Source organism: Drosophila ananassae, chromosome 2R, assembly GCF_017639315.1.
Source record: "Drosophila ananassae strain 14024-0371.13 chromosome 2R, ASM1763931v2, whole genome shotgun sequence".
NCBI classification, from domain to species: domain Eukaryota; kingdom Metazoa; phylum Arthropoda; class Insecta; order Diptera; family Drosophilidae; genus Drosophila; species Drosophila ananassae.
The window spans coordinates 14,033,719-14,056,969 of NC_057928.1; the positions used below are offsets into that span (position 1 = coordinate 14,033,719).

A 23,251-nucleotide genomic window follows, 5' to 3' on the forward strand; every position below is an offset into this window, starting at 1 on the left:
TTAGCCAGGCATTCTTTCCATTAGATTCAGTTGTTTATCACCGAAAGCAGAACCAATCATATTATGTAAATGATTGCCAGCGATGTGCCTCCGCTTGTGACTGAAACTACAAAAGTAGGGTATACCTGTATGGTAGGCCTGGCTAAAAAGCTCCAGCTAGACACTAAAAATTAAAGGTACTACTCCGCCAACACACTCATACACATAAATTACCAACCATGGCAGATCTCGTATAACTTGCTCCCCGTTTGTAGAGCTGCTGCTGCCGCCGCAGCCGTCGACTGTGACTGAGACGCCGACTGAAGCTGCAGCATGGTGTGTTGTAGTTGTTGCACCACTTGAAGTTGCTTACGAAAAAAACATTAAGTTTTTCTGTTGTACTATTTTTTACATTTTTTTTCCATTGTACTAACTTGTAGCTGGCCGAAGCATTGCACTTGCCAATACAGCTGCAGATCGGTGGCAGGCCAGGCATATATATAATATATATAATATATATGACTTATGCTGTATATTCAGCGTTCATCTTGATTGCTGGAACAGCTGCCGTCGCCTGCTGTTTTTCTCAGATTGCCCATAATTTTAGTTTAAACAATTCTTTGAATTACTTTTAATCTTTGGGAAGACTTTAAAGAGTCATTAATTTTATAATGATTTGTAGACTGTCTAAATTTTAGATATTTATTATAGAATATATTTGAAAATTTTTAGTTTTCAAAAAACGACTTTCAATCTTTCTTTTTATTGGTATCCGGTATCGACATTGCTCATACGCCATGTCGGCCCACCAATTTCTTCTCCCATTTCCTACAAATCATCTATTATGATCGTTTTTTGTGCTTTTTTATTTTGTTTTGCTTTTTTCCTTCTCGTGGGGGGCTCTCGGCTTTATATCATGCTAGATGCTCGTTTATTATCTATTTCGGTGACCCAACATTGGACCCGCCTGCCGCCTAACCTCTCAGTCTATTACGCAACCTGGAGGAGATCCGTTTTTTTTTCGACTCTCTTCGTTAATTGCATAAGTCTTAGGGTTTATGATTAAAATGTCACAAGCCAACGAACCAAACGGCCAGCCGGCACAAATAATAAAAACAGAGTATGGAGTTGGTCAAAACTCAAGAGATTAGTTAATAAAGCCAAATGAAGTGGCTTTCTTTGTTGCTGTTTATGCAACGCGAAAGTAGAGATGCGAGATGGGGCACAGCATCCCTCTAATTGCAATCATCCCACAAGCTAATCCCAGGGCTCTTATTTACATTTTCTTTCTTTTGTTGCTGCCACTTTATTAATTACGGTCTCTTTTTTGTGGGTTCCCTAATTTGCATGGCACAATGAGCAGCAAAATAAATTTCTCATTGCATCACTGGACTGTGCGGGACAATAAAAAAGAGGTCTTCAATTGGCAGCACGGCTGGGTCTCCATGTCAGAGATACCTTTCTGGAAAGGGATCTCAGTGAGCAGGTGACATGTGTTCTGAAAGTTAAAACAAAACAACCCTCAGCTGGAAATTCCCCAGTTAAAAGTTTCAGGTTTTACAATCTGATGATATTCAAACGAGTGCGATCCCCAATGACCTGCCTTAAGTTATTTTCCCATCTTTTTCTTTATAATCTTAAATGAATTAGCATATGTAGACTTATTTTTTACGTAGCTCCTAATCTAAATATATAAGCTTATCATTCAAAGACTGGAATATAGTATATGGTATAGCCTCTAAAGTATAATTTTTAGAAACTTTGTTATCAAATAAATACAATATTATAATGCTTGCAACTTTATAGATTTAAAATATTCATTTCTTCTTTTTAATAGAAACATCCAGTATTTTTCGATAGCCTCCCTATAAATCAAGTTAAAATTAATCGTTCCAAAACTGTGATGGTACGGCTATACATCTGAATGATTCCCGCAAGGGTCCAGCGATTTCAGGTTTTACGATCGGGGTTTTTTTCAGCCGACAGTAAATATCTTTACCCAGGCTTAAAAAAATAAAAAAAAAAAACAGAGAAAGATTCGCTTAGCTTAAATCGCAAATTGGCACCCGGCTTTGGCTACGTCTCCGGCTGGAACTACTGTGATGTGGCCCGATAGCCGGACTTGGGACGGGGGAATCCGGGGGATGCCAGGCAAGCCGGGTGCTTGGAGGTACCAAGCGACGAGGTGGCACCGTCTTAGGCCTGGGAATTGTGTAGAGTGAATACAGAAAAACTCATAAAACACTAACTAACTAAAAAAGAGAAAAAAACAAGCAAATTCAATGCAAGTATCGGCCGGATACATGCGAGTATCTCAGAAATACAATGCACCAGAGCCTAATAACTGAGCACAAGCTGATTTTGAGTGTCTGTATGCGCCAAATAAAATCAAAACAAATCACAAAAAAGCTCATAAATAATAGCAAAAACTGAAAAAGCAGCAACAAAAGTTTTCGGTCGTTAGCGAAGCTCACACAGTTCGCCATTTTGGGTTGGCTAAAATTAGCTAATAACGTTAATAAAAAAAATGGTAAACAAGCCAACCAAAATAAACTTAAAAAGTAACGAACATATTAAAAGAAAAAGGGTAAAAAATAATGCTGGGGAGCGGCGTGTTTTTGATGGACATTGTTACAGGTTTTATTACCAAAATGTGGAAAGTATCTATATGTTTCAAAAAAATATTAAAAAATTGTTTAGGCAATCAATAACTTTTCCAAGAAATATATGTATATTCCTCTTATTCATTTCCCTTAAGACTCCTGTTATGGCTTGTAGATTATTTTTATTATATTCCACTTCATTTGTTTAAAACTTTTCCCCCGACAATTAGTGATTTCAACTTCCTAGTCCCGCAGCAAATATTTTTATCGCATTTGAAGTGAGTCGGTCACGGGAGAGTGAACGAAGCAGTAATTACGATTGGATTTGCCGGGGGGATTTTGTTTAATTTCATTTCTGATACGTGTACTTTCGTATAACCACATCGTACATATATTCTATATTGTATATTCATCACCCAGAGAAACTGCGTTCTTAGAATTCAGCATCGGCATCTTTGCCCTGCTTTGGTAAACGTGCAACTGGCTATTAACACCTCAATGCCGGTAATGCTCATCCGGAGTGGCCTGCTCTGGCTTTGGTTCTGGCTCTGGCTCGACTGCCCCCTCGCCGGCCCATCCTTTTGGCCCGAACGCATGTGATGAAAGCATGCCCAAATAAATTAAGCCAATTTGGCCAGGAACAATAGAAGCTTTTTGTATGCCTAGCAGTCCGTAAATTGACAGAGATCTTCATTCGTGTTGTTTTTCTGTTTTTTTCCTCCTTTCCACTAAATCTGCCAATTAGCGAAGCTTCTGTTTTGGCCTTTTTTTTTAAGTTTTTACACATACATAAATTTGTAAATAAATTAACATGTTTATAAAACGGCTTTGGTATTCTGGAGCACTCTTACAAGAAAGCCCTGGATGCTAAAACATATGGAAATTTAATTATAAATTGACCTGACTTTAAATGTTAAAAACCAAAGCCTTATACCTACTCTGATAAAATATATAATTTAACATACCCCGGAAACCTTAGAGTAAAAACCCATTCGGTTATTTTTTCCTCTTCCATTAACACCCCATAACTCTTCTTCGCTTACATTGTAGTCCATTGCAATTATCACATTTTTCGAATGCGGATTTGTAAGTTTTCTAGTTCAGGCAGTGTTCGCTGCGAATGTCAATGACTCGTCATTGCTGTTAGCTTTATTTTCCCCTATTTTTTTCGGTTTAAAACTGCCGCTTTTTGTAGGAATATTTACCGCTCTCATTTGTCAACGCTAGCATTACACAGAAATAGAAAAAAAATAATAGTACCGCCCCCAATGCCCATATAGCGTTAATTTCAAAACTCAGCCATGGTATTAATTACCGGCCAGATCACGAAAATATTACAGCTCTATTCATATGGTTTAATATGGCATTTAGAAATGTTAATTGAAAAGACTTATGATAATGGAGGAAGCTGTTTTTGTTGCAAATCTGGGGTGTTTAGGAAAGTGTTTTGAAAAGTTAATAAACAAAGAACACTCCAAGTCAATGATACACATGAGCGATTTTTTCAAAATGTTTACACTTTAGTAGTCTTTTCCGCGAGATTTGTTTTGGACTTGCTACTTCATGGGAAAAACAAACAAATCTTTTATATATTTGTTTCCCCTTTAACCTTTTATCCTCTTGTCCTCAGGACAAAGCCGCCCCAAAGAACTGTCCAAGGCTTTCGCACCAATGTGCCAAAAATTTGGATAGGTCTCGTGGTGGCCAATATTATAATAAGCCCAAAGTCAAAGCCCTGGCTGAAGATGAGATACAATGAGTTTTGGACGTACTATACATGGGTTGAAGTCAAGCGTTGCTCGGGGACAACTGAGTTGATTTTTCGACATCTTCAAACAATGGTGGCGGTTTTTTTTTACATATATTTTGTAGGCTTTTTTGTCCCTCGTGCTTTTCATTGCAGATCCACTTAGCAGTTGGAGATTTTCAAAATGCGATAACAAGTTTCATTTTGGGAGTGCTATTTTTTGGGCAATCTCTGCTCAAGTCTCGACAAAGCTGAGAAAGAAAATGGAGAAAAACTGCCCGAAGTGCACTGATATTATGGCCGTCGTAACGATGAAGACAAAAGTGAGGAAGGTTATTGTGGGGCGCCACAAATTAATTTGCACCTTTCGCCTCGGTCGCAGCGCAGTTGCAGCGATGGTGGCGCCGACAGCTGTCGTGGCAGCAGCAACAGTCGCAGCAGCCGGTGAAAGTTGAACATGCAAATCGGCAAAAAAAATGTGAAAAACATTGCGAGCTGCCGGCATTTTGTGGCAACCATGAGGGACTGATCCCCTTAGACTCTAAGCCTTCCAGGGAAAAATACTGTTAATTAATAAACAGAAAAGTATAATACAATACGAAAATGTAAAAATGTCCAAAAACTATCAATCAATAACTCAATTTTTATGTTTTCTTTTTTTATTTTCAAAATTAAAAAAAAACTACATCTTTAAAAAGACATTTTAGAGTTTATTCATTTTAATTTTGTTTACAATCTTTCTATGTTGCATATTCCATTCCAGTATCTTCTGGTAAGCTTGCAGATATTTTCTTTAATGTCGTCCCGCCCGAGTTATTTGCAGAGCCCGCATTATATATTTATTTGCTTTTATGTGTGTTTAGCGGGAACAACGGTTTCAGTGATTTATCATTTATTTGCACTTCACATTTGAGCGAACTCCATTTGGCGACAGAGGAAGCGGAAATAAGTGCAGTGTGACGCAGTTATGTGCAATTCGCACTGCTACTAAATTCCATATACCATGCCCATGTTGCATACCATGTCCCAACTAGAAAAATTTGAAAATTACAATAATTGTATAATAACGTAACGGTCATTAATAATCGATAACTCAATAGTTTTTTAAATATTCTGTATGGCGCAGTCAATAATTTACGTAAATACAAAAAAATAAATAAAAGATAAACAATAAAGATGTTAGAAAGCATATTTGTTAAATCATAAAATCTACAAAACAAAAACCAAATCAAGATGAAACTCTAGCAACTCTTGAATCACTCGACTTTCGAATAGAGGCAATTTTTTTTATATTAAAAAGAGCTCCCATTATTTTAAACAAGTAAATTAATAAAAATAATACCATCGATACGGTGAAGAAGTGAGATTCCAATACAAAATAAAAATTTTTTAAGAAAAGAAAAACAGAGGACTAATCATAAAAATAAGCACAACCAATATTTGAAAGAAGTGCACGAATCCTATAATCCAGGAATGTTAATAATTTAATTTACAACAAATACTTAGAACCACCATTATTTTGAACAAATGCTCGACTCGTACAGTCCAGAAACATAAAGAATTAAATTAAAAAAGAACACGTTTCAGCGAAAAAAAAAGGACGACCATTATATTGAACAAATGCTCGTATCGTAGAGCCTATGTATTTAAAAATTAAAATTAAAATAATAAAAACAATAAATAAGAGCCCATTATTTTGAACAAGTGCTCGACTCGTACAATCCAGAAATAAAAAAAAAAATTTTTAGAAAAAAAAATCAGAACCCCTTTTATTTTGAACAAATGCTCGACTCGTAGACCCCAAGACTTTTAAAAATAATATTTAAAAAATGGGATATAAAAAATAAGTAATATATATAATAAATAAGAGCCCATCATTTTGAACAAGTGCTCGACTCGTAAATTCCAACTTTAAAAATAAAATTAACAAAATAATGATTCCCAAAATAAGGTATAAAATAAAAATTAAATTAAAAAAAAAGAAAGTGGGACGCGTTTGCTTTGAAAAGCAAAGACGGAATGAACTAAAACAATGCAGACTGTAAGATCCTGTAATTTCAAATAGAAAAGCAAAGCCTACTTGAAAAGTGTCTTGTATATCGAAAAATATCGATATTAAAAACATATCGATGTTTCATTTATTGGAGAAACCGTATTTCTCCTCGTATATGGTGTTTCTATTGGTCAAGCTGTGGCCACACTGGTTCCCATCTCTATCAACATTCGGCTTAGCTTTGGTTTTTCACAAATTGTTTTTTTTTATGATGGCATAAACACTGCTCCTGTACATGAGGTATATGAAACCACTGAGGTGGTGCACCGTTGCAACAGACCGCCGCCCCCGGCCCCCCTCAACAGATAGAATCAGTCAACGGGGGAAAGCGCAGCGAGGAGAATTAGAAGGAAAAGCAAGAGGAAAACCAACGCGGCGCCGCCATTGAGAAAGAAAAAGCGTGTGTCCGCTCCCCACAACAAAAACTACAAACAAACTGTTCGATTGGAAGGAAACAAAGGCGAAGCTAAGCTGGAAAATGTCGCAACCAGTTGAAGTAGCGTCTGATGTAGAGCCCAAGGCCGAACCATCCGTAGATCATGTGAGGCAGCCCCAGGACGACGACAACAACAGTCTGGAGCCCGGCGAAGTAGTGACCCCACCCCACCAGTCGCAGCAGCAACACCACCACCATCCAGCAAAGCAGCTCGTGGCCAAGGAACTTGCCAGCAAAAACCTGCGTAAGTTGACCCAATTAGATCCGGACACCAATTGGCTCGAGAACGGTTCGCTGGAGACGTCGAAAAGTCAAATAAATGACGCGGATGACAGCGAGGGACTCTATTCCGATACGGATTCGTCGGGGGAAGAGCAGAAGACCGAAGTGGAGGATGTGCAGCAGGCAAGGAAGGAAAAACAGGCTGAAGCCGCTGCTGCTGCCCTGCCACAGCCACCGCCCACTCCGTTTCTGGGCATCAGCCCGCTTAGATTTCACATGCGGCCACCGTGTTTCGACTTTCCGCGCATGGGTTTTATGCCCCGAATGGGAAGAGGTGGCCCAAGAGGGATGCGACCCCATTTCTTTGGACGCCCGCTCACGCCAAACCGAATGGTTTCACCTTTGGATCCTCAAGGACCCCCCGGTCCCAAACGGCCGCAATCAAGTGTAGTGTAAGTACTTCATATAGCCACGTGGGAAATATTATATATATGAATTCGTTTGACCCATTTCAGCTGGACAACGTTGCAGCCCTCCATTCCCTACATATTTAACCTGATTTCCGAGTGCGATAACTTCAAGCACAAGGACTGCAAACATACTGCCCCAACCAAGGCCAAAGAACCCGCCAACGATGTCAAGGATAAAGCTGCCGAGCATTCGCTAGACAAGGACGAGAACCGCAGCCGGGGGAAATCCATGGAGCGATCGAAAGGAGGAGCAGAAAAGAAGAAAACGAAAGAAAAGTCCAAGGAAAAGGATCACAAAGGTAAAGCACGGGGCAGGTCCAATGACAAGGCCGAAGCGAGGGGGAAAACGAGAGAGCGTTCACCAGCGAAAAAAATTACGAAAAATAAAAGAAAGGAAAGCTTTAAGGAGAAGGATCAAATTCATGGTACATTTTCGGAAAAGTCGGAGAAAAATCAGGAACGAGGAAAAACAAAGGAAAGATCGAAGGAGGAGGATCACAACCCGAATAAGATTCGCCATAAATCAAGGGGAAGAAGTCGCAATAGAGCAAAGACAAGGGAGAGATCTAAGGGTAAGGATCTATCCCGAGAAAACCCTGCAGAACGATCGCCAGAAAGAAATATAAGCAGAGGGAAAACGAGGGACCGGTCCAATGAAAACAATCAAAGTCGTGGCAAGACGAGAGATCGCTCGAGGGAGAAACATCAGCTCCTTGGCAAGACTTCCATTCCAGCTGGTGCAAATGATAGAGGAAAAACAAGGGAACGGTCCAAAGAGAAAGATAACACTCGAGGAAAAACCAGAGAACGGTCGCCGGAAATTAATCTAACCAGAGGGAAGACGATGGAGAGGTCAAGTGAAAAGGATCATACTAGAGGGAAGACAAGAGAGCGTTCAAAAGAGCCAGAATTGGAGAAAAGAGGGAAAATGTTTCAAAACTTCCATGACAGGGAAAAAACAAGGGAGCCTGGGGAGCCAGATCGAATTCGGGGAAAGACGAGGGACAGATCCAGATCCAAGCCAAGGGAAAAGTCTGGCGATCGACCCAAAGAAAATGTTGGGGATCTGTCGAATGAGAAGCCACGAGATAAGTCCAACGAAACACGAAGAGATAAATCGAACGATAAGTTAAACGAAAAACCTAAAGAACGCCCCAAACAGGAGATAGAAGAAAAATTAAATGAAAGTGCGGTGCAGGGATCTAAAGATCACAACACATCCAAAGATTCTGAGGAGAAACAAAAGGATAAATCCAGGGATAGTTCCAAGGACAGTCAGAGGGAACGAAACAAAACTCGTGAGCGATCCTTAGAGAAAACGAAGCGGTATTCCGGCGAGAAGGGCGGCGAGAGATATTTAGAGCAGCCCAGAGGGCGATCACGAGCAAAATCCACAACAAAAAACCCCAAATCACGGGATCATTCAAGAGAAGATCACTTTAAAGCTAGAGGATCGGATCGGGATCGATTTTTGTCAAGGGAAAACCATTCGGGCACTCCCCGCGCTAACAGGTTCCGAAGAGATGTCACTCCGCATAATTCCTTCCACGACAACTCCCGAAAAAGGGACACAAAAGCGAAGGCCGATCACAGAAATCGCAGCAGGAGTCGAACCCGCTGGGGAAGCAGGGAAGGAACGCCACCGATGACACCTCCACCGGAGCAACTGCCTCAGACACACGATAATGAATCCGCAAAGCCAAAGGTGTTCGATATATTTGCCGATTCCCCGCCAAGATCCAACACTGCCGTGGTAGCTTCCGCTGCCAGTATCGAGAGAAGCACCACACCGCCTTTGAAGGCGTCCCAAGATATCCCCAGGCCGCTGCTCAAGGCCAGCGAGATTCACAGTCGGATTGGTGCCTTGCTGGAGGATAATGATTTGCACCTGGACGCCTTGCTGGCTACTAAGGAGCAGCTGCTCCGACGAACTAACGAGTACAAAGAGAAGAAGGAGATTAGATTGGAGTCGCAGTCGAATATCAATGATAGAAGATATCGATCGGGAGATCAGCATCACAGTCGAGAAGCGCGGCACACGAATGCTTTTAAGCGTCAATCAGTATTAAGCGAGCGGCGTCGTCATAGGAACGGCAGCCAGTCCAGCGAGGAGGAAAATTGGGATGACGACCTAGTGCCCGCTCCTAGCCAGTTTAAGGATATCACCATTAAGATCGAAAAGGATCTGACACCACCACCTCAGGTAGCCACCAGTTTCTCCGACTCACGGTCTATCAAAGTAGAGCGAAGTGACACGCCACCAAGGGATCTGCAGGATCGGGAGATCCTACTGCGGAATGGGGCTGTGGCAGCCAACGCTCCTCCCCCCTCAAAGGAACAAGAGAGTCCGGACACGGATGACTACATAGACAACTGGGAAAACGATGATTCCATGGCCAGTTTTCCCAAAAACGCTCCTCTTGCCACTCCCACATCCGCTCCCAATCCGTTTTCCTCGCTGAACAGCACTCCCCTGCCGCAGGCGATTGACCAGCTCATTGGTGACGACGATTCTAATGCACTGTGGAACGCTAATAGCACGCCTCCTCCTCGGTCGAAAAAGTCACCCCCGCCCAACAGTAATATTAACGAACTGTACGACAAGTTCATGAACAGCATTGAGATGGCGAACGTGGAGGAGGGAGAGAGCTCCAAGATTACTTCCCTCAGTGATGCCAGTTCCTCCGGCTCGGAGAGCTCCACGACGAGCAGCAGCAGTAGTGATTCCGAGGAAGAAACCAGTTCAGCTGAGGAGGAGAATCCACATTCCTCCGACGAGGAGACCGGCTCCAATGCAGCTACTTCCAAAACCAACTTGGATGAGCCGCCCGGCAAAGATCAGCAGCAAAAGAAGAATAGTGTGAGCAAGGATCTGCGAAAACTGAAGAGTCTGGAAGACAACCTGGCCAGGATTCAGATGATGCGTGAGAACTACGATGCAGGAGATGAAATATCCGAGGAGCTTCTCAAAATGGAATCTCTGTTTCTGATGCAGCGCAACGCCATCATGGATAAGTATCGGAAACACGAACTGAAAAGCAGTGGAGAAGAAAACCAAGCCGTGCCTACGGAGCATCCAGAAAAGCTGGGGAGTCCGGCCAATCCACCAATGGAGGTTCAGAGCTCACCAACACCTGTGAACAGCATCTTCGACGCTAATAGGGAAGCCATAAAGCTAACCATTTCCCCGCTGAAGCTAACCCGAAAATCTGCGATTCTTGACAAGGACGATGCGGAGCAACCGCCTCCATCGAAGCTGGCCCAGGAGCCAGTCAAGAAGCCACCCAAGGAGATCGCCATTGTGAAGCCCACAATTGTGGAGTCTCGGTCGAAGCCAAGGCTAAGGAGTCCCCCGCCGCCAGGAAGGAATCGCCGGCTGCCGAGAGACAGGTCACGGTCACGTTCCATTTCCAGAAACCGTTCCCGACACCGCAGTCTACGTCCCAGCAGAGGCAAGGATGGTTCGCGGTCTCCTAGTCCGCGGCGCTGGCGACCTCCATCCCCGAAAAGAGGTTCCAGATTTCCTAAGAAATCCGGGTCGGTATCGATGGGCCGAAGCCGCAGTCGAAGTATGAGCAGGAGTCGGACGCGCAGCCGAAGCCCGAGTAGGCGAAGACGTCCGCCTGGAGTAATAGGAAACAGATGGCGAGGCTCGTTGTCACCGGGACCACTTAAGTCAGGCGGCCCGAGGTCACCTCCTCATCCAAGGCTGCGACGATCCCTAAGTCGCGAACGTGATAGGGATCGGGATCGAGAACGCTTCTCCCGCTCTCGTTCACCTCTGCCCTTCAAGCCACCCTCGCCACCTATGCGACGCAGTTGGTCCAACTCCCACTCCCCGACCCGCCGAAGATCTCTCTCTAGGTCGAGATCGCGTTCTAGGTCTCCCCGCTCCCGTTCCCGCTCGCCCTACGACGAACGCCAAAGTTTTATGGACTACTTCGAGGAGAATCCGGGCATGGAGGCGGCCGCCTATTTCTACAACATGTCGCTGCTGCAGCAGGAGCACCAGGACCCTACCGGCGACAGTTACGATGCATATGCTGCCTACATGGACTCCGCCTACAACATGGAACAGGCTTACGCCCAGTACGCTGATGGCTATGGACTCTCGAATGAATATGGTGACTATCTGGGTGCCATGGAAGGCATTTCATCGCCGCAGATTACGGGATCAGTGCTTAGGGAGCTGCCAATGGCCCCGGTAGCTGGTGGCTCTGTGGTGGTGCAGAAGGGCAATGTTCTGGAGATCGTTCCATCCAGTAGTGAAGTGACGGTGCCAGATGCCACTCCCCAACCAGCTGCAATCGAGGAGCCCCCCGAGGATAGGTAAGCTTTAAAACTATATTTGTTTTTCTTGACTAATCCTATGATTCCCTCCAGCAAACCGAAGCGGAAGCGGGTGAACTTTGTGGACAACGTCCTGCCCAACTACGAGAGTGATGGCGAGGACAGAGCTGTGGTTAGGTGCGCCGTGGAGCGGGCCCTGCGTCAACACCAGGAGCGACGTTCGCAAGCGGCTGCAAAGCTGCAGCAGATTCGGGATGAGCTCCTGGCGCTGCCGCCCCCGCCACCACCATTGACGCCCAAGCCGGCGAACTTGGAGAAGCCCGTTTTGGTGCAAAAGAAGCCCAGATTCCGGTACTTCCACTTTGATCCCTTGAAGGGGGTGATAGTGAAGTCACACACGCGACTGCTCCGACCGCTAACCCGCCCGCCCTTCGATCCCAAGCAGTTTGCTATGCTAATGAAATCGGGACGATTACCACCAATGCTGCCCGCGTTCTTCAGGCACCGGCCGCCACCTATTCCGGCGAATGTGGATCCCGTCACGAGGGCGGCCATGTTGAAGGACTTCTTTACGAAACATCCGCCGCCCCCGTTGCCCATGCCCTTGCCCCCCGACGAAATGCCCTTATTTTTAAGCGGACCTCCGCCCATGGCAGCCGGAGGGCCGGACTCCTCGCCCATTCCCGTCATAGCGCCACCACAGCCTATTCCAGTGCTGGGGTATCAGGGCTATTCCCAGCCCACTGGCATGGTTTCTTCGCCCGGTCCTATGCCAGTGCCCGTCCCAGCTCCGGTTCCAGTAGCACCGATTCTGGGGCCTGTGCCGGCGCCTGTTCCAGCCGGCTCCACATCGCCGCCCACGACGTTCTTCAGTCCCCCGCCACTGCCCCAGCTGCCAACTCTACCCAGTTTATCGCCATCCTTCACTGTCAATTCGGTGCCAACTATCCGAGAGATAATGCCTGTGGACATCCTGCAACAATTAGGACCGCTGCCCAAGACGTTGGACGTGGACGATGTGGGAACGACGGGCGGCATGGAGGAAACCAGCAACGATTTCCAGACAGAGGAGCCAACAGTGCCCATAGATCAACCGGTGGTGGAAGCGAAGCCCCAACTTCTGGTGGAGACCCAGTAGAATCCAACTTAGATCGTTCTATTATATTGTAGTTTTAGTTTTCCTCCTTTAGAAAATTCTTTTAACTTATAAGCATATTTTTTTGATACTGCTCGTTTATACCTTTATTTATAGTTTGGATTTTTCATTTGACCATTTTGTGAAGAAATCGCATTTATTGATAGAAGTCTTTAGTTTAATTAAGGTCTAAATTGTAAGTCATGCATGGTTCGACTTGGACCTCAGTCCATTGATTTCTACAAGAAAATAAAAATGTAAATAGTTCGATTCGCTTAAGGATAATACACGGATTAACATACATTACAAATTAACTGAGTCATTTAGTCTAACGAAATTCTTCACGAATTAAACCTAAAGTTATAACTTAGAAGGATCGATTGTGCAAATATGTGTAAATGAGATGCTTACAGTGCGGACTTGTGTGTGAATGTTTTACTAAAAAAGAGTACAGTACAGTAAGTAGATTGTCAAATAAACTATTTGAAATCAATTTTAAAAACTCTAATCTCTAATAAAAAGGTTAAAATATAGTTACTTTTTCTCATTCTGCCGCTAGTGCGATATCATTCATTGAATGCAAACTTAGTATACTCTCTTATTCGTTTGAAGGTCAAAGTTTTAGCTCAGTATAGTTATTAATTTATTCGAAAAGTGTGCAGCAGACTAAATTATTATTTACAAAAGAGGAGGAGGAGGAGAGTTTTCGTGGCTGCCGATTTGTCTGGTAAGCTTTTTGGCTTATTGGCAATTATTGGCCAAAATTCCTACTGCCTAAACAAAAAAATTAAGTGACGATTTGTGCCGGGCTAGGCACTTTTTCTGGACGTCAGAACCAGCGGGAAACAGCTGGCGGGAAGGGCCAAGCTTTCCGGGCTGACCTTAATCGTGGCCAGATCATGGCTGCTCACATTGTATCGCTGAAGGATGTTGGCCAGGATCAGGAAGCCAAATCCCCTTACCAGGTTTTGGCCAATGCAGGTCCGTTTGCCGATGCTGAAGGGCAGAAAGTGGGGGATGTTCTTCCTCAATTGCAGCTTCTCCTTGTCGCTTTCGATCCCCGAGTCGGAATCCTTGGAGTGTCTTCTGTTCTTCTGGCTATGCTCATTGGCTTCTTCCAAGAATCTCTCGGGATTAAATTGCTGGGGGTTCTGCCAATACTTTTCGCTGGAATTTAGCACGTAGTTGTTGATGAAGACCACGGTGCCTCTGGTGACTCCATAACCGGAGACGACTGTGTCCTCGGTGGCCACGTGGGGAACAATGGGCGAGGACGAGTACCGAAGCACCTCGAAGATCGTGGCCATGGTATACGGCATGGCACTCATATCCATCAGGTTTATGGGTCGCTTCTCCTCGGCTGTGATGGCGTCGATCTCCTCCTGGATCCTCCTTCCTATGCTCTGATCCTTGGCTATATAGGCTAGGACTAACATGACGAGATTCCCAACCGCCGAGTGGCCGCCGACAAAATCCTCCAGCATGAATATGATAGTGTTCCTGGAGACCTCCTTATCCTCGATTAGGCTCTTGAGCAGGGCATCCGTGAAATCCCTATCGGGCTCATCCAGATCGATGTTGAGCTCCCTCTGGCAGATGATCCTGTCAAGAATGAATTTCCTGATGGTCGTGGACCAGTTGGTGATCTTGTTCAAGTGACCCTGATAGAAGGGCTGCAGCCAGGGCAGAAAGTCCAAGGGATGTCCCTGATTTATTTCCCAGAATATCTCATCGAAGTACTTCACTATCAACTCGAACTCCGTGTCCTCGTAGTCGAATCTCAGGGAGCACATGTACTGACTGAACATATTGGCGCAGGCCTTGAGGATGAATGTTTTTATTTCGATGGGTTCGCCGGGAGTCATTTTGGCCTTGAGTTCCCGATTCCAGTGCTCCATCTCCTCGCAGCCGATCTGCGACATCTTCATGTAGAACGAGGAGGACTCCCGCGGCGAGCAGTGGCGCCTGGCCAGGTTCCTCCGCTTTTGCTGCAGCTGCGACCAGTCGCAGAGGGCCAGGGAATTGCTCCGCTCGCCCCCGAATAGCTTGTGATAGCGGAGGAAGTCTGGGCGACCGCTGATCACCTTGCCGTTTTGATTCAGGACCTCGCGGATCAGCTCCAAATTGTTCACCACCAGGCAGCGGGTGTGTCCAAAGGTCAGGGAGTAGATATCTCCATACTCCCTCGCCAGTTCCGTGAATCCCGCAAACGGGTTGTCCCTGTAGCGATCCAGCAGATGCAGATTCCCTATAATCGGCCATGGTCGAGGCCCGGGAGCTTGCTTGAATTCCCCGCAGACTAAACCACTTTCGAGAGTCGCATTTCCGTTCCTAATGGACTGTCTAACTCGGCGCTTCGCACCGCACACGATCCGAACATAGGACGTAATCACAACACTCAGTAAGATAACCAGAGCCGAAGAAGCCAAAAGTGCCAACATATTCGCGTAGAGGTTGAAACCAGACTGACGACGGTCAGCGAAATGGATCGACCAGGTAAGCAACTTGCAGTGGTCAGCAGAATCGACACGGTTCAGGTAAATTACAAGTCAGGCTTTTTCCGGTGCCTTCGGGAAATGTGGGTGAGCGGCCAGGTACATACATACCTTGGGTGTCGTGTGCCTACCTGGTTATGTGTCTCTCCAAAGGCTAATTGTTTTCTCATTACACCGGACAGCATGAATCATCAGGATCACCTACTAATAGGATTTACGAAACCCAGAACCACGTAAACCTCTTCTTTTCTTCTACCAATTATAATGTTTTTATTTAGAGTACTATTTACATTAGCGTACAGTTTCCCTCCCTCTGGGCTAATCCTAAACCACTGGTTACACCTTGAGTATTCCATAATGAGACTTTATTTCGGCTAATCATCCAGTTTGTCCTTGGCAAAGGGACCAATGTTGGCCGCATGGGCCATCATGGCGGGGATGCTGCTCTGCTCGAAGTTTCCGGTGAACAGATGCTCGAAGGGACCCGATGCAAAGACGCCTACATCCTCGGCTCCGTGGGTCTCGCTGCTCAGAGGAACGGTTGCCTGGAACTCGAACTCCGGGTTGGTGGTGTCTACATGGGAGAGATCGACGCGGCCACTTGCAGAGCTGAAAGTGTCGGCAAAACCAGGTCCATTGGCGTAGGAGAGAATGGTGAAGGGCAGCTCGTCATCCGCCAAGTTGGGAGCCAAGGACAGGATGTTCTGACGACGGTACTAAAGAGAAGACCAGGTTTCGTTAAATGGAGTACAAAGATATTTCAGTTGAACGTCTTACCGGATAACCATTGATGGACATGGTGTGCGAGTGATCTGAGGTCACCACGATGAGAGTGTCCTCCAGGTCGGTCATTTTCCTAGCCATTTCAATGGCGGCAGCAAACTCCTGGGTATCCTCCAGCGCCTTCTTGGCCTGGGTGGCGTGGTGGGCCATGTCGATCCTGCCACTCTCCACAAACAGGAAGTAGCCCTTGTCGTTCCTGCTCAGCATATTGATGGCCGACGCTGTCATGTCGGACAGCGAAGGCTCGGCGCTTTCCCAATGGGTCCTCTGGCGATCGCCGTGGTACGGCAGATGCGAGGTGTCGAAGAGTCCCAGGAGGTAATCGGTTTTGTTCAAATCCGTTTCCAGCAGGCCTTTCAGAGACCAGACATATTTTCCCTCAGCGCCCTGCTCCCTTTTGATGTCCTGCCAGTCCTGGATCAAGTCACGACCGTCGGTGCGGAGGCCCGAAACTCCGGTCTCATCGTGCATGGTTCGGTCACGGAAATAGGACCGGCCACCTCCCATAATGACGCGCAGCTCCTGACCGACCGGCCACTCCACCAACTGGCGGGCAATGTCCGTGTTCTTCTCGGCACTGCAACCGGAGCTCACAATCTCACCATCGTGCTCCCAGTTCCGATCGGCGACATGGGCGTAGACGCCAGCTGGCGAGGCGTGGGTCACCCTGGCGGTGGTCACCAGACCCGCCCACTTGCCGGCCTCCTGAGCCCACTGAGCGATGCTCTGGACGTGGGTGCTGTTCGTAGTGGCAGCCTCACAGTCGGCTCGCTGGACCTGAGCATTCACGCCGATGGTGCCGTAGTTGGCCTTCACTCCGGTCAGATAGGCCGTGGCTGTGTTGGCCGAGTCGGGAGTGCGCTCGTTTACGGCGTAGGTCTTGGACAGGCCCAGGTAGGGGAACTTCTCGAAGGACACCTGCATGTTGCTGTCGCCCATGAAGGCCCGCGTGGCGGTGACCGTGTGAACGGACATGCCATCGCCCAGGAACAAGATCACGTTCTTGGCACGGTTCTCGTTGAGCTTCTTGTACTTGGCCACCTTATCGGCCAGAATCGACTGGGCCTTATCGTGCCAGAAACGTGTGTCCAGCTCCTCGTTGAGGGCCTCGAAGTCTCGTGATGAAATCAAACGTGGATGTTGAGCTGAAAACAAATCGGACTTTGGGTTAGCAACTGATTGTCGGCAAGAAAGGGCTCCAATAAACATTTCCCCAAGACCATAAACGGTATTCAGGTGGCAATTTCCGATATGATCTATAAATCCGTTTTAATTTTAGGCTTTTATGGTTTTCGTCGGCTGATTTCTTATCTTCGGAGAAACCGGGAGCTACAAAAAGATTACCCACACGTGCTATAAACGTTTTCGGTTCTACTTAATATTAGTGATTTCATCATTAAAATTGGCTCTCAATGAGTTGTAGTTTAGTTTATGGTGTTTTTCTCAATTGTTGACTTTACGGTTTTGGGTTTAATCTTTGACTACTTAAAACCCCCTTAGCTTAGTAACAAAAGTGTAGGAATATAGTGTTCCGATTCTAATTACATTTTAATGATCGAAGAACAGTGCTCATTTCAATTTACTTTAAGAAGTATTACTCCGTTATATATTCATTTTCTTTTTCAGAAAAGCCTTTAATTTGTTATATTTTTACATAATTTCAACAATTATTCAACAACTACCAGGCTATCTTGTCACTTTGTAACTGTAGTTGATTTAAAAAAGATTAAATTAAATCATAAAATATACAACTCTCCAATTGTCGAACTGGTTTATAAATATATCAAGATTAGTCCGGTCTAATGAGTTTATGAGATTTTTGATAACCCATGACCATTTTCAATTGGCTGAAGATAAGCCGGAGTCTCGACGAATCGGATTCGATCGGGTGATCACTTCGTTCTGATTAGCTACTCACCATTTTCCTGCTCGTCGGCCAGGTCACCTCGAACCTGGATAACCAGGAGTGCCAGTGAGCACAGAACTAGGCAACTCTTTCGCATCGTGGAGCGCTTCACTTGGAACTGACTATTGCCCGGAACGACAGTTGCCCACAGACTGGCCAATGGAGCCGGATCGGCCTGGTTATATAGCCTCCAGCTCTGGAGGCGCTCTTCCTGCTAAAAAGGTGGGTTCATACGCAATATATGATTGTTATTGTGATTTGAGGCGAAATCTAAAGTGGCGATCGATTAATTATCTCGAGTGGCTTTCGGGCTTGGAACTTTGGAAACAAAAACGTGAGTATCACGGTCTGGCCAAGGAGGGGTCGTAAATTACTCGACCACCGTCGACTGCACCACCGATGGATTATAAATGCCCGCATGTGATTCCGGAGTACAGTATTCACCTGGCTGGCACAGTGAAAGCATCACCGGAAAATGCTGAATTTGAGGTTCTGGATTGTGCTGGGTCTGATCGCCGTCGTCTGGAGTGCGGCGGTGCCCGGCAAGGCGCCCGAGGACGAGGAGCGGATGCATCCCCATCTGCCGACCAGCCCCCGGCTGAGGACGATTTCCGGAGAGGAGACCCAAGAGTTCTGGCACTCGGCCAGCAAGAAGCTGATACGGGAGAAGCTGAATTACATAAGGAACACGAACAAGGCCAAGAACATCATACTCTTTCTGGGCGATGGCATGGGACTAGCCACCCTGGCAGCTGCCAGGAGCTACATTGGAGGTGAGGAGATGAAGCTGTCCTTCGAAGAGTTCCCCTTCACCGGCCTCTCCAAGACCTACTCCGTGGACAAAATAGTGCCCGACAGTGCCTGCACCTCCACCTCGTACTTGTGCGGCGTGAAAGCCAACTACGGAACCATTGGAGTGAACGTCCACGTGAAGCGAGGCGACTGCCTGGCCATGGCCAACGAGACCAACCACGTATTCTCCCTCGGCAAGTGGGCCATGGACGCGGGCAAAGCCGCAGGTATTGTGACTACCACCCGAGTGACCCACGCCTCGCCCTCCGGGGTCTACGCCCACGTAGCCGATCGGGAGTGGGAAAACAATGCCGTGCTTGAGGAAGCCTGCGGCGAGCTTTCCGAGGGTCTGCAGGATATAGCCGTGCAACTGATCCACGGAGAAGTCGGAAGCAAACTGAAGGTTATGTTGGGCGGCGGCAAGAGGAGCTTCTACAGCCCGGAGCACTACGACAAGGGCCGACGCACGGATGGACGCAATCTCGTCGAGGAATTCGAGGCCCTGGATGCGGGCAACACCTTTGTGAAGACCCAGAAGAAACTGCTCCAGGTAAATGCCACTGAGACGGGCCGTCTGCTGGGCCTCTTCAGCAAGAGCCACATGCACTACCACATGGAACAGTTGGCCGATCCGGACAACAATGAACCCACCCTGGAAGAGATGACCCAGAAGGCCATTGAAGTTCTGCAGACAGAGGAGAACGGCTACTTCCTGTTCGTGGAAGGCGGAAAAATTGATATCAGCCATCACGATACCATGGCCAGAATCGCTCTGGACGAAACTGCCGAGCTGTCCAAGGCCGTGAAGAGAGCCCGAGAGATGACCAATCCTGAGGACACCCTTATTGTGGTCACGTCCGACCACTCGCACACCTTCAGCGTTGCTGGCTATCAGCCCCGTGGCAGCGACATCTTTGGACCCGCCAAGTCGAAGGCTAAGGATGGAAAACCCTACCTGGCCCTGACCTATGCCAATGGCAAGAGTTTCCAGGACTTCTACAATACGGAAACCCACGAGCGAGAGGATCCCACCAGCCTGCCCACCATCGGCGACTTTGACCAGCTCTTCCCGGCGATGGCACCTCTGGAGTCGGAGACCCATGGTGGCGAGGATGTCGGGGTATTCGCCTCCGGGCCCTGGGCCCACCTCTTCACCGGAGTCTACGAACAGAACACCATTCCCCATATCATGGCGTTTGCCGCTTGCGTCGGCGATGGACTCACCGCTTGCGATTAAGAAATCAGGAGTTGATTGACAGCTCGGAGGACTCTTAATTATCCAACCACTAGACGATTCTCACGTACGCATTATCGTGTTAAATGAATACTCAACTAAATTGACAGGTGTGGACACATGCCTCTCCAGAAAAAGAAATCATAAGAGGAGTGTGCTCCCTATCAAGAGATCAATAGAAATACCAAAAAAGTTACGCTTATTGTCTGATAAGTAGCAGACGTACATCTGATTACAACCGATTAAATATAAACTATGAAAATACATTTAATTTTGGACTTTACTTGGTGGGTCTTGGGGAATTGCGTTTAATTTAAATATTAAAATGCAATCAGCCTATTAAGTAATCAATCAATCAATATAAGTGATATCTGGGCACTTACTATATTATAATTAAAAACTGATAAGGATATTTTAATGAATGAAAAAATAAACATAGATGACTTTCGCCACTTTCAGAGGGCAGGCCAGTTTTGCTTCTCAAAATATAATTCACCATAAATTGATTTGAAAGCCAATAAACTCATAAACTTTATTATTTATGTGTTAGTATTGTGCTTCTGTTCGAGTCGAAATTGTTGAGAATTCTTTTGAAATTCTATAAACAAATGATAGTCACAAGCTTCAAGATTTTAATTTTGTTTTAAGCATTTTTATCCAAATAACCGATTACTCTTTAACTTATTTATTATAGTTTAACTAAAGGAAAGTGCTCTTAACTTTACCCTCCAGTAACTGACGAATAATTACTTTTGGAAAATAAACTACTGCCTTTAATATTCTATAAGTTTTATTTTGATTTTGTTAATGTGGTTCTATTTACTCTTTGTACACTTTATTACTTTTTAAAGATTGTATAATTTAAGAAGCAGTCAAGATAAATAAACATACTTACAGTCTATAACGATGACATCTAAAAATCTGTCTGGTCTTCAGACTAAGTACATATATGCGATTTCGTTCGTTTTGATTTTGTCATTACCGAGAAGTTCAATTATCACACTTGTGATAGGGGTCTTTCGATTTCATTTAAACAATGCAATAAGTATAAGTATAATTCTTGGAAAAATATTTTCGTACATTGATTTTGATGGGCTTTTAAAAGACAATTTTTACAGCATCATGGTTAAGAAGAATTCATCATATCGGTAATTAGTTTTGTAAATAAAACTTCTCATGGGGATTCCTAATAAAAGGAAGGGAATTCCCTAGACTTTTGAAAAGTAAGGGAATTAAAAGATCTTAAACTATGACGTAAATAGTGTGACACCTGTATCTAAGCTGTCATTAAATGTCAATCAATAAACAGTATCTATGAGCCTATATCTCTATAGTATGTACGTCATACTTATGACGTAAAAACTGTGAATTATAAATTATAAATTAAATTATTTATTATTATGTTTGACAGTTAAAAAGTAATCTCATTTTCGGTTAGACATAATCAGTACTGTTTTGTTTATTATTATTCAACTAGTTTATAATCTTTTCCTCAAATATAGACCGCATATTGGTTGGCACTGCGTGGCTGGACGAGATTGGCGTACTTTTCCTTCAGCTCCACGAGAGCCCGTTGGAAGCTCTCCACGCTGCTCTCCAGGTTGGGACTGTGCGGTTGCACGGAGGGTCCATTGGGCGGCAGCAGGACATCCGACGGTCGCTCTCCCAATAGAAGAATCCTTCTCCAGTCACTTGCCTCGGACCCTCCTCGCAAAAAGTCCTTCCGATTACCCACCGCAAAGATGGTTTCATCGACGTTTTCCGGAAGCAGAGTGGGCTGCTGAGCTCCCAGATCTCCGGTAGTAGGCTGCGTGGGAGCCACCTGGACGGCCGGTGGTGTGATCCCCGAAATGGATGCCGATGTTGGTTGTGGGGCCGGAATTGGAGCTGCAGCGTTTTGGGGCGAATCGAACAAATCAACTGGCAGATTCTGCGGACGGTCGATCTGCATCACCTGGCCATCGGGCGAGATGTGGAAGAACTGGGCACGACCCGTCAATCCAGTTCCTGCTCCTCCGGGAATCACAATAATATTTCCCACAGCTGTAGTCAGCGCTGAGGCTCCTAAACCTCCGGGAACGGCTTGAGAGGAGATGAATGGCGGAATCGGTACTCCAGGTGGTGGGAATGAACGAACTGGCGGAATGGCTGGGCAGGGGAAGCAATATCCAGGAGGTCCCGGTGGACCAGGTAGACCTCTAGGCCCCGGGATAATCGGAACATTCGGTGGAAAAGGTCCGGTGGGAGGGTAGCCCCAATAGCCCCCAGAACCGCTGCCCGCGAGGCCAGCTGGAGGACCCGGTGGTCCCGGAGGTCCAGGAGGTCCTCGTTCCCCTTTAGCGCCAGGATCACAAGCGCATTTCATCAAAGTGGCTTCAACATTCAGGAAAAGTCCTGAAAAATAAATAGTTTAAGGATAATTATAAAAAGTCACTCAAAATATACAACTTACCCAAAGCAAAGACAGCCAGAAGATGAAAATAATCCATGATGTTCGTGGAAAATGTGTCCAGAACCGACTGAGCTGAGTCCAGAGATCCGATACAGCTTTTATAAGCTGCCGGAAAAGCCCAGAAAGTGGACAAAAATTTAATATGCATATAAAATAAATAAAATAATCTAAAAATCGAACCCGAAAAACATTTCCCGAATCTCCATAACTGTTCTTGGACCACAATCGAAAGGGAAATGTTAAAGAGATCAAATGGAAAAGTGCCATTACTATGATAATTTATGCAAGAAGATATATAAATACAAGCCGTCATTAACCGCAGAGCCAAGCCCAGAAATGGGTCAGCAGGGTTCTCGGATTCTTGGGTTGGATTCCCAGAGTCTGCGGGAAATGGCTTCAAAAATACATCAACTGTCAATCATGCCATAAACCGCGATTAAATCAGGAAATTTATGTTCTCCGAAGGTGGGCGATGCCTATCAAAGTGACACCACACACTCAAACAGACTCCATTGTTGGTCAATTACTTCCATCACTTTCCCAGCAGAATAGAAAATTCTTAAACAAAAAGAATCATTTCCGAAGCGCCGTTACAGTTTTCGTCTTCTCGAAATTAACATAAATTACGAAATCAATATGTTCTTAATCAGGCAC

At 45.6% G+C, this 23,251-nt stretch overlaps 5 protein-coding genes across 5 annotated transcripts; 2 read left to right on the forward strand and 3 right to left on the reverse strand.

Annotated features, from left to right (window-relative positions):
* Window positions 1–6,464: 6,464 nt before the first annotated feature.
* Window positions 6,465–13,468, forward strand: LOC6506619 (serine/arginine repetitive matrix protein 2). Its single transcript, XM_001957494.4, has 3 exons — window positions 6,465–7,492; window positions 7,556–11,839; window positions 11,894–13,468. Exons 1-3 carry the CDS (start codon window positions 6,861–6,863, stop codon window positions 12,936–12,938), a joined length of 5,961 nt encoding a protein of 1,986 aa, XP_001957530.1. The 5' UTR covers window positions 6,465–6,860; the 3' UTR covers window positions 12,939–13,468.
* On the reverse strand, window positions 13,016–15,409 carry LOC6493326 (cytochrome P450 307a1). Its single transcript, XM_001957493.4, has one exon. The coding sequence runs from the start codon at window positions 15,374–15,376 to the stop codon at window positions 13,745–13,747; it is 1,632 nt and encodes a 543-aa protein (XP_001957529.1). The 5' UTR covers window positions 15,377–15,409; the 3' UTR covers window positions 13,016–13,744.
* Window positions 15,410–15,778: 369 nt separating this feature from the next.
* On the reverse strand, window positions 15,779–18,288 carry LOC6493325 (alkaline phosphatase). Its single transcript, XM_001957492.4, has 3 exons — window positions 18,132–18,288; window positions 16,208–17,358; window positions 15,779–16,146 (listed from the first exon to the last, which is right to left on the reverse strand). The coding sequence occupies exons 1-3, from the start codon at window positions 18,214–18,216 to the stop codon at window positions 15,805–15,807; spliced, it is 1,578 nt and encodes a 525-aa protein (XP_001957528.1). The 5' UTR covers window positions 18,217–18,288; the 3' UTR covers window positions 15,779–15,804.
* Window positions 18,289–18,538: 250 nt separating this feature from the next.
* LOC6506620 (membrane-bound alkaline phosphatase) lies at window positions 18,539–20,411 on the forward strand. Its single transcript, XM_001957491.3, has one exon. The coding sequence runs from the start codon at window positions 18,595–18,597 to the stop codon at window positions 20,146–20,148; it is 1,554 nt and encodes a 517-aa protein (XP_001957527.1). The 5' UTR covers window positions 18,539–18,594; the 3' UTR covers window positions 20,149–20,411.
* A 1,161-nt stretch (window positions 20,412–21,572) lies between these two features.
* On the reverse strand, window positions 21,573–22,752 carry LOC6493324 (collagen alpha-1(XVIII) chain). Its single transcript, XM_032453938.2, has 2 exons — window positions 22,598–22,752; window positions 21,573–22,539 (listed from the first exon to the last, which is right to left on the reverse strand). Exons 1-2 carry the CDS (start codon window positions 22,743–22,745, stop codon window positions 21,638–21,640), a joined length of 1,050 nt encoding a protein of 349 aa, XP_032309829.2. The 5' UTR covers window positions 22,746–22,752; the 3' UTR covers window positions 21,573–21,637.
* Between the last annotated feature and the right edge of the window lie 499 nt (window positions 22,753–23,251).

Excerpts from the sequence above, each read along its gene's own strand:
- LOC6493326 (XM_001957493.4), bottom strand. The coding sequence starts at position 15,376 with ATGTTGGCACTTTTGGCTTCTTCGGCTCTGGTTATCTTACTGAGTGTT.
- LOC6506620 (XM_001957491.3), top strand. The coding sequence starts at position 18,595 with ATGCTGAATTTGAGGTTCTGGATTGTGCTGGGTCTGATCGCCGTCGTC.
- LOC6493325 (XM_001957492.4), bottom strand. The coding sequence starts at position 18,216 with ATGCGAAAGAGTTGCCTAGTTCTGTGCTCACTGGCACTCCTGGTTATC. Across the intron at positions 17,359-18,131 it reads GGCCGACGAGCAGGAAAATG|CTCAACATCCACGTTTGATT; the intron begins GTGAGTAGCTAA and ends ATTTGTTTTCAG. Across the intron at positions 16,147-16,207 it reads TGTCCATCAATGGTTATCCG|TACCGTCGTCAGAACATCCT; the intron begins GTAAGACGTTCA and ends TCTTCTCTTTAG.
- LOC6493324 (XM_032453938.2), bottom strand. The coding sequence starts at position 22,745 with ATGCATATTAAATTTTTGTCCACTTTCTGGGCTTTTCCGGCAGCTTAT. Across the intron at positions 22,540-22,597 it reads TCTGGCTGTCTTTGCTTTGG|GACTTTTCCTGAATGTTGAA; the intron begins GTAAGTTGTATA and ends TTTATTTTTCAG.
- LOC6506619 (XM_001957494.4), top strand. The coding sequence starts at position 6,861 with ATGTCGCAACCAGTTGAAGTAGCGTCTGATGTAGAGCCCAAGGCCGAA. Across the intron at positions 7,493-7,555 it reads CGGCCGCAATCAAGTGTAGT|CTGGACAACGTTGCAGCCCT; the intron begins GTAAGTACTTCA and ends GACCCATTTCAG. Across the intron at positions 11,840-11,893 it reads GAGGAGCCCCCCGAGGATAG|CAAACCGAAGCGGAAGCGGG; the intron begins GTAAGCTTTAAA and ends GATTCCCTCCAG.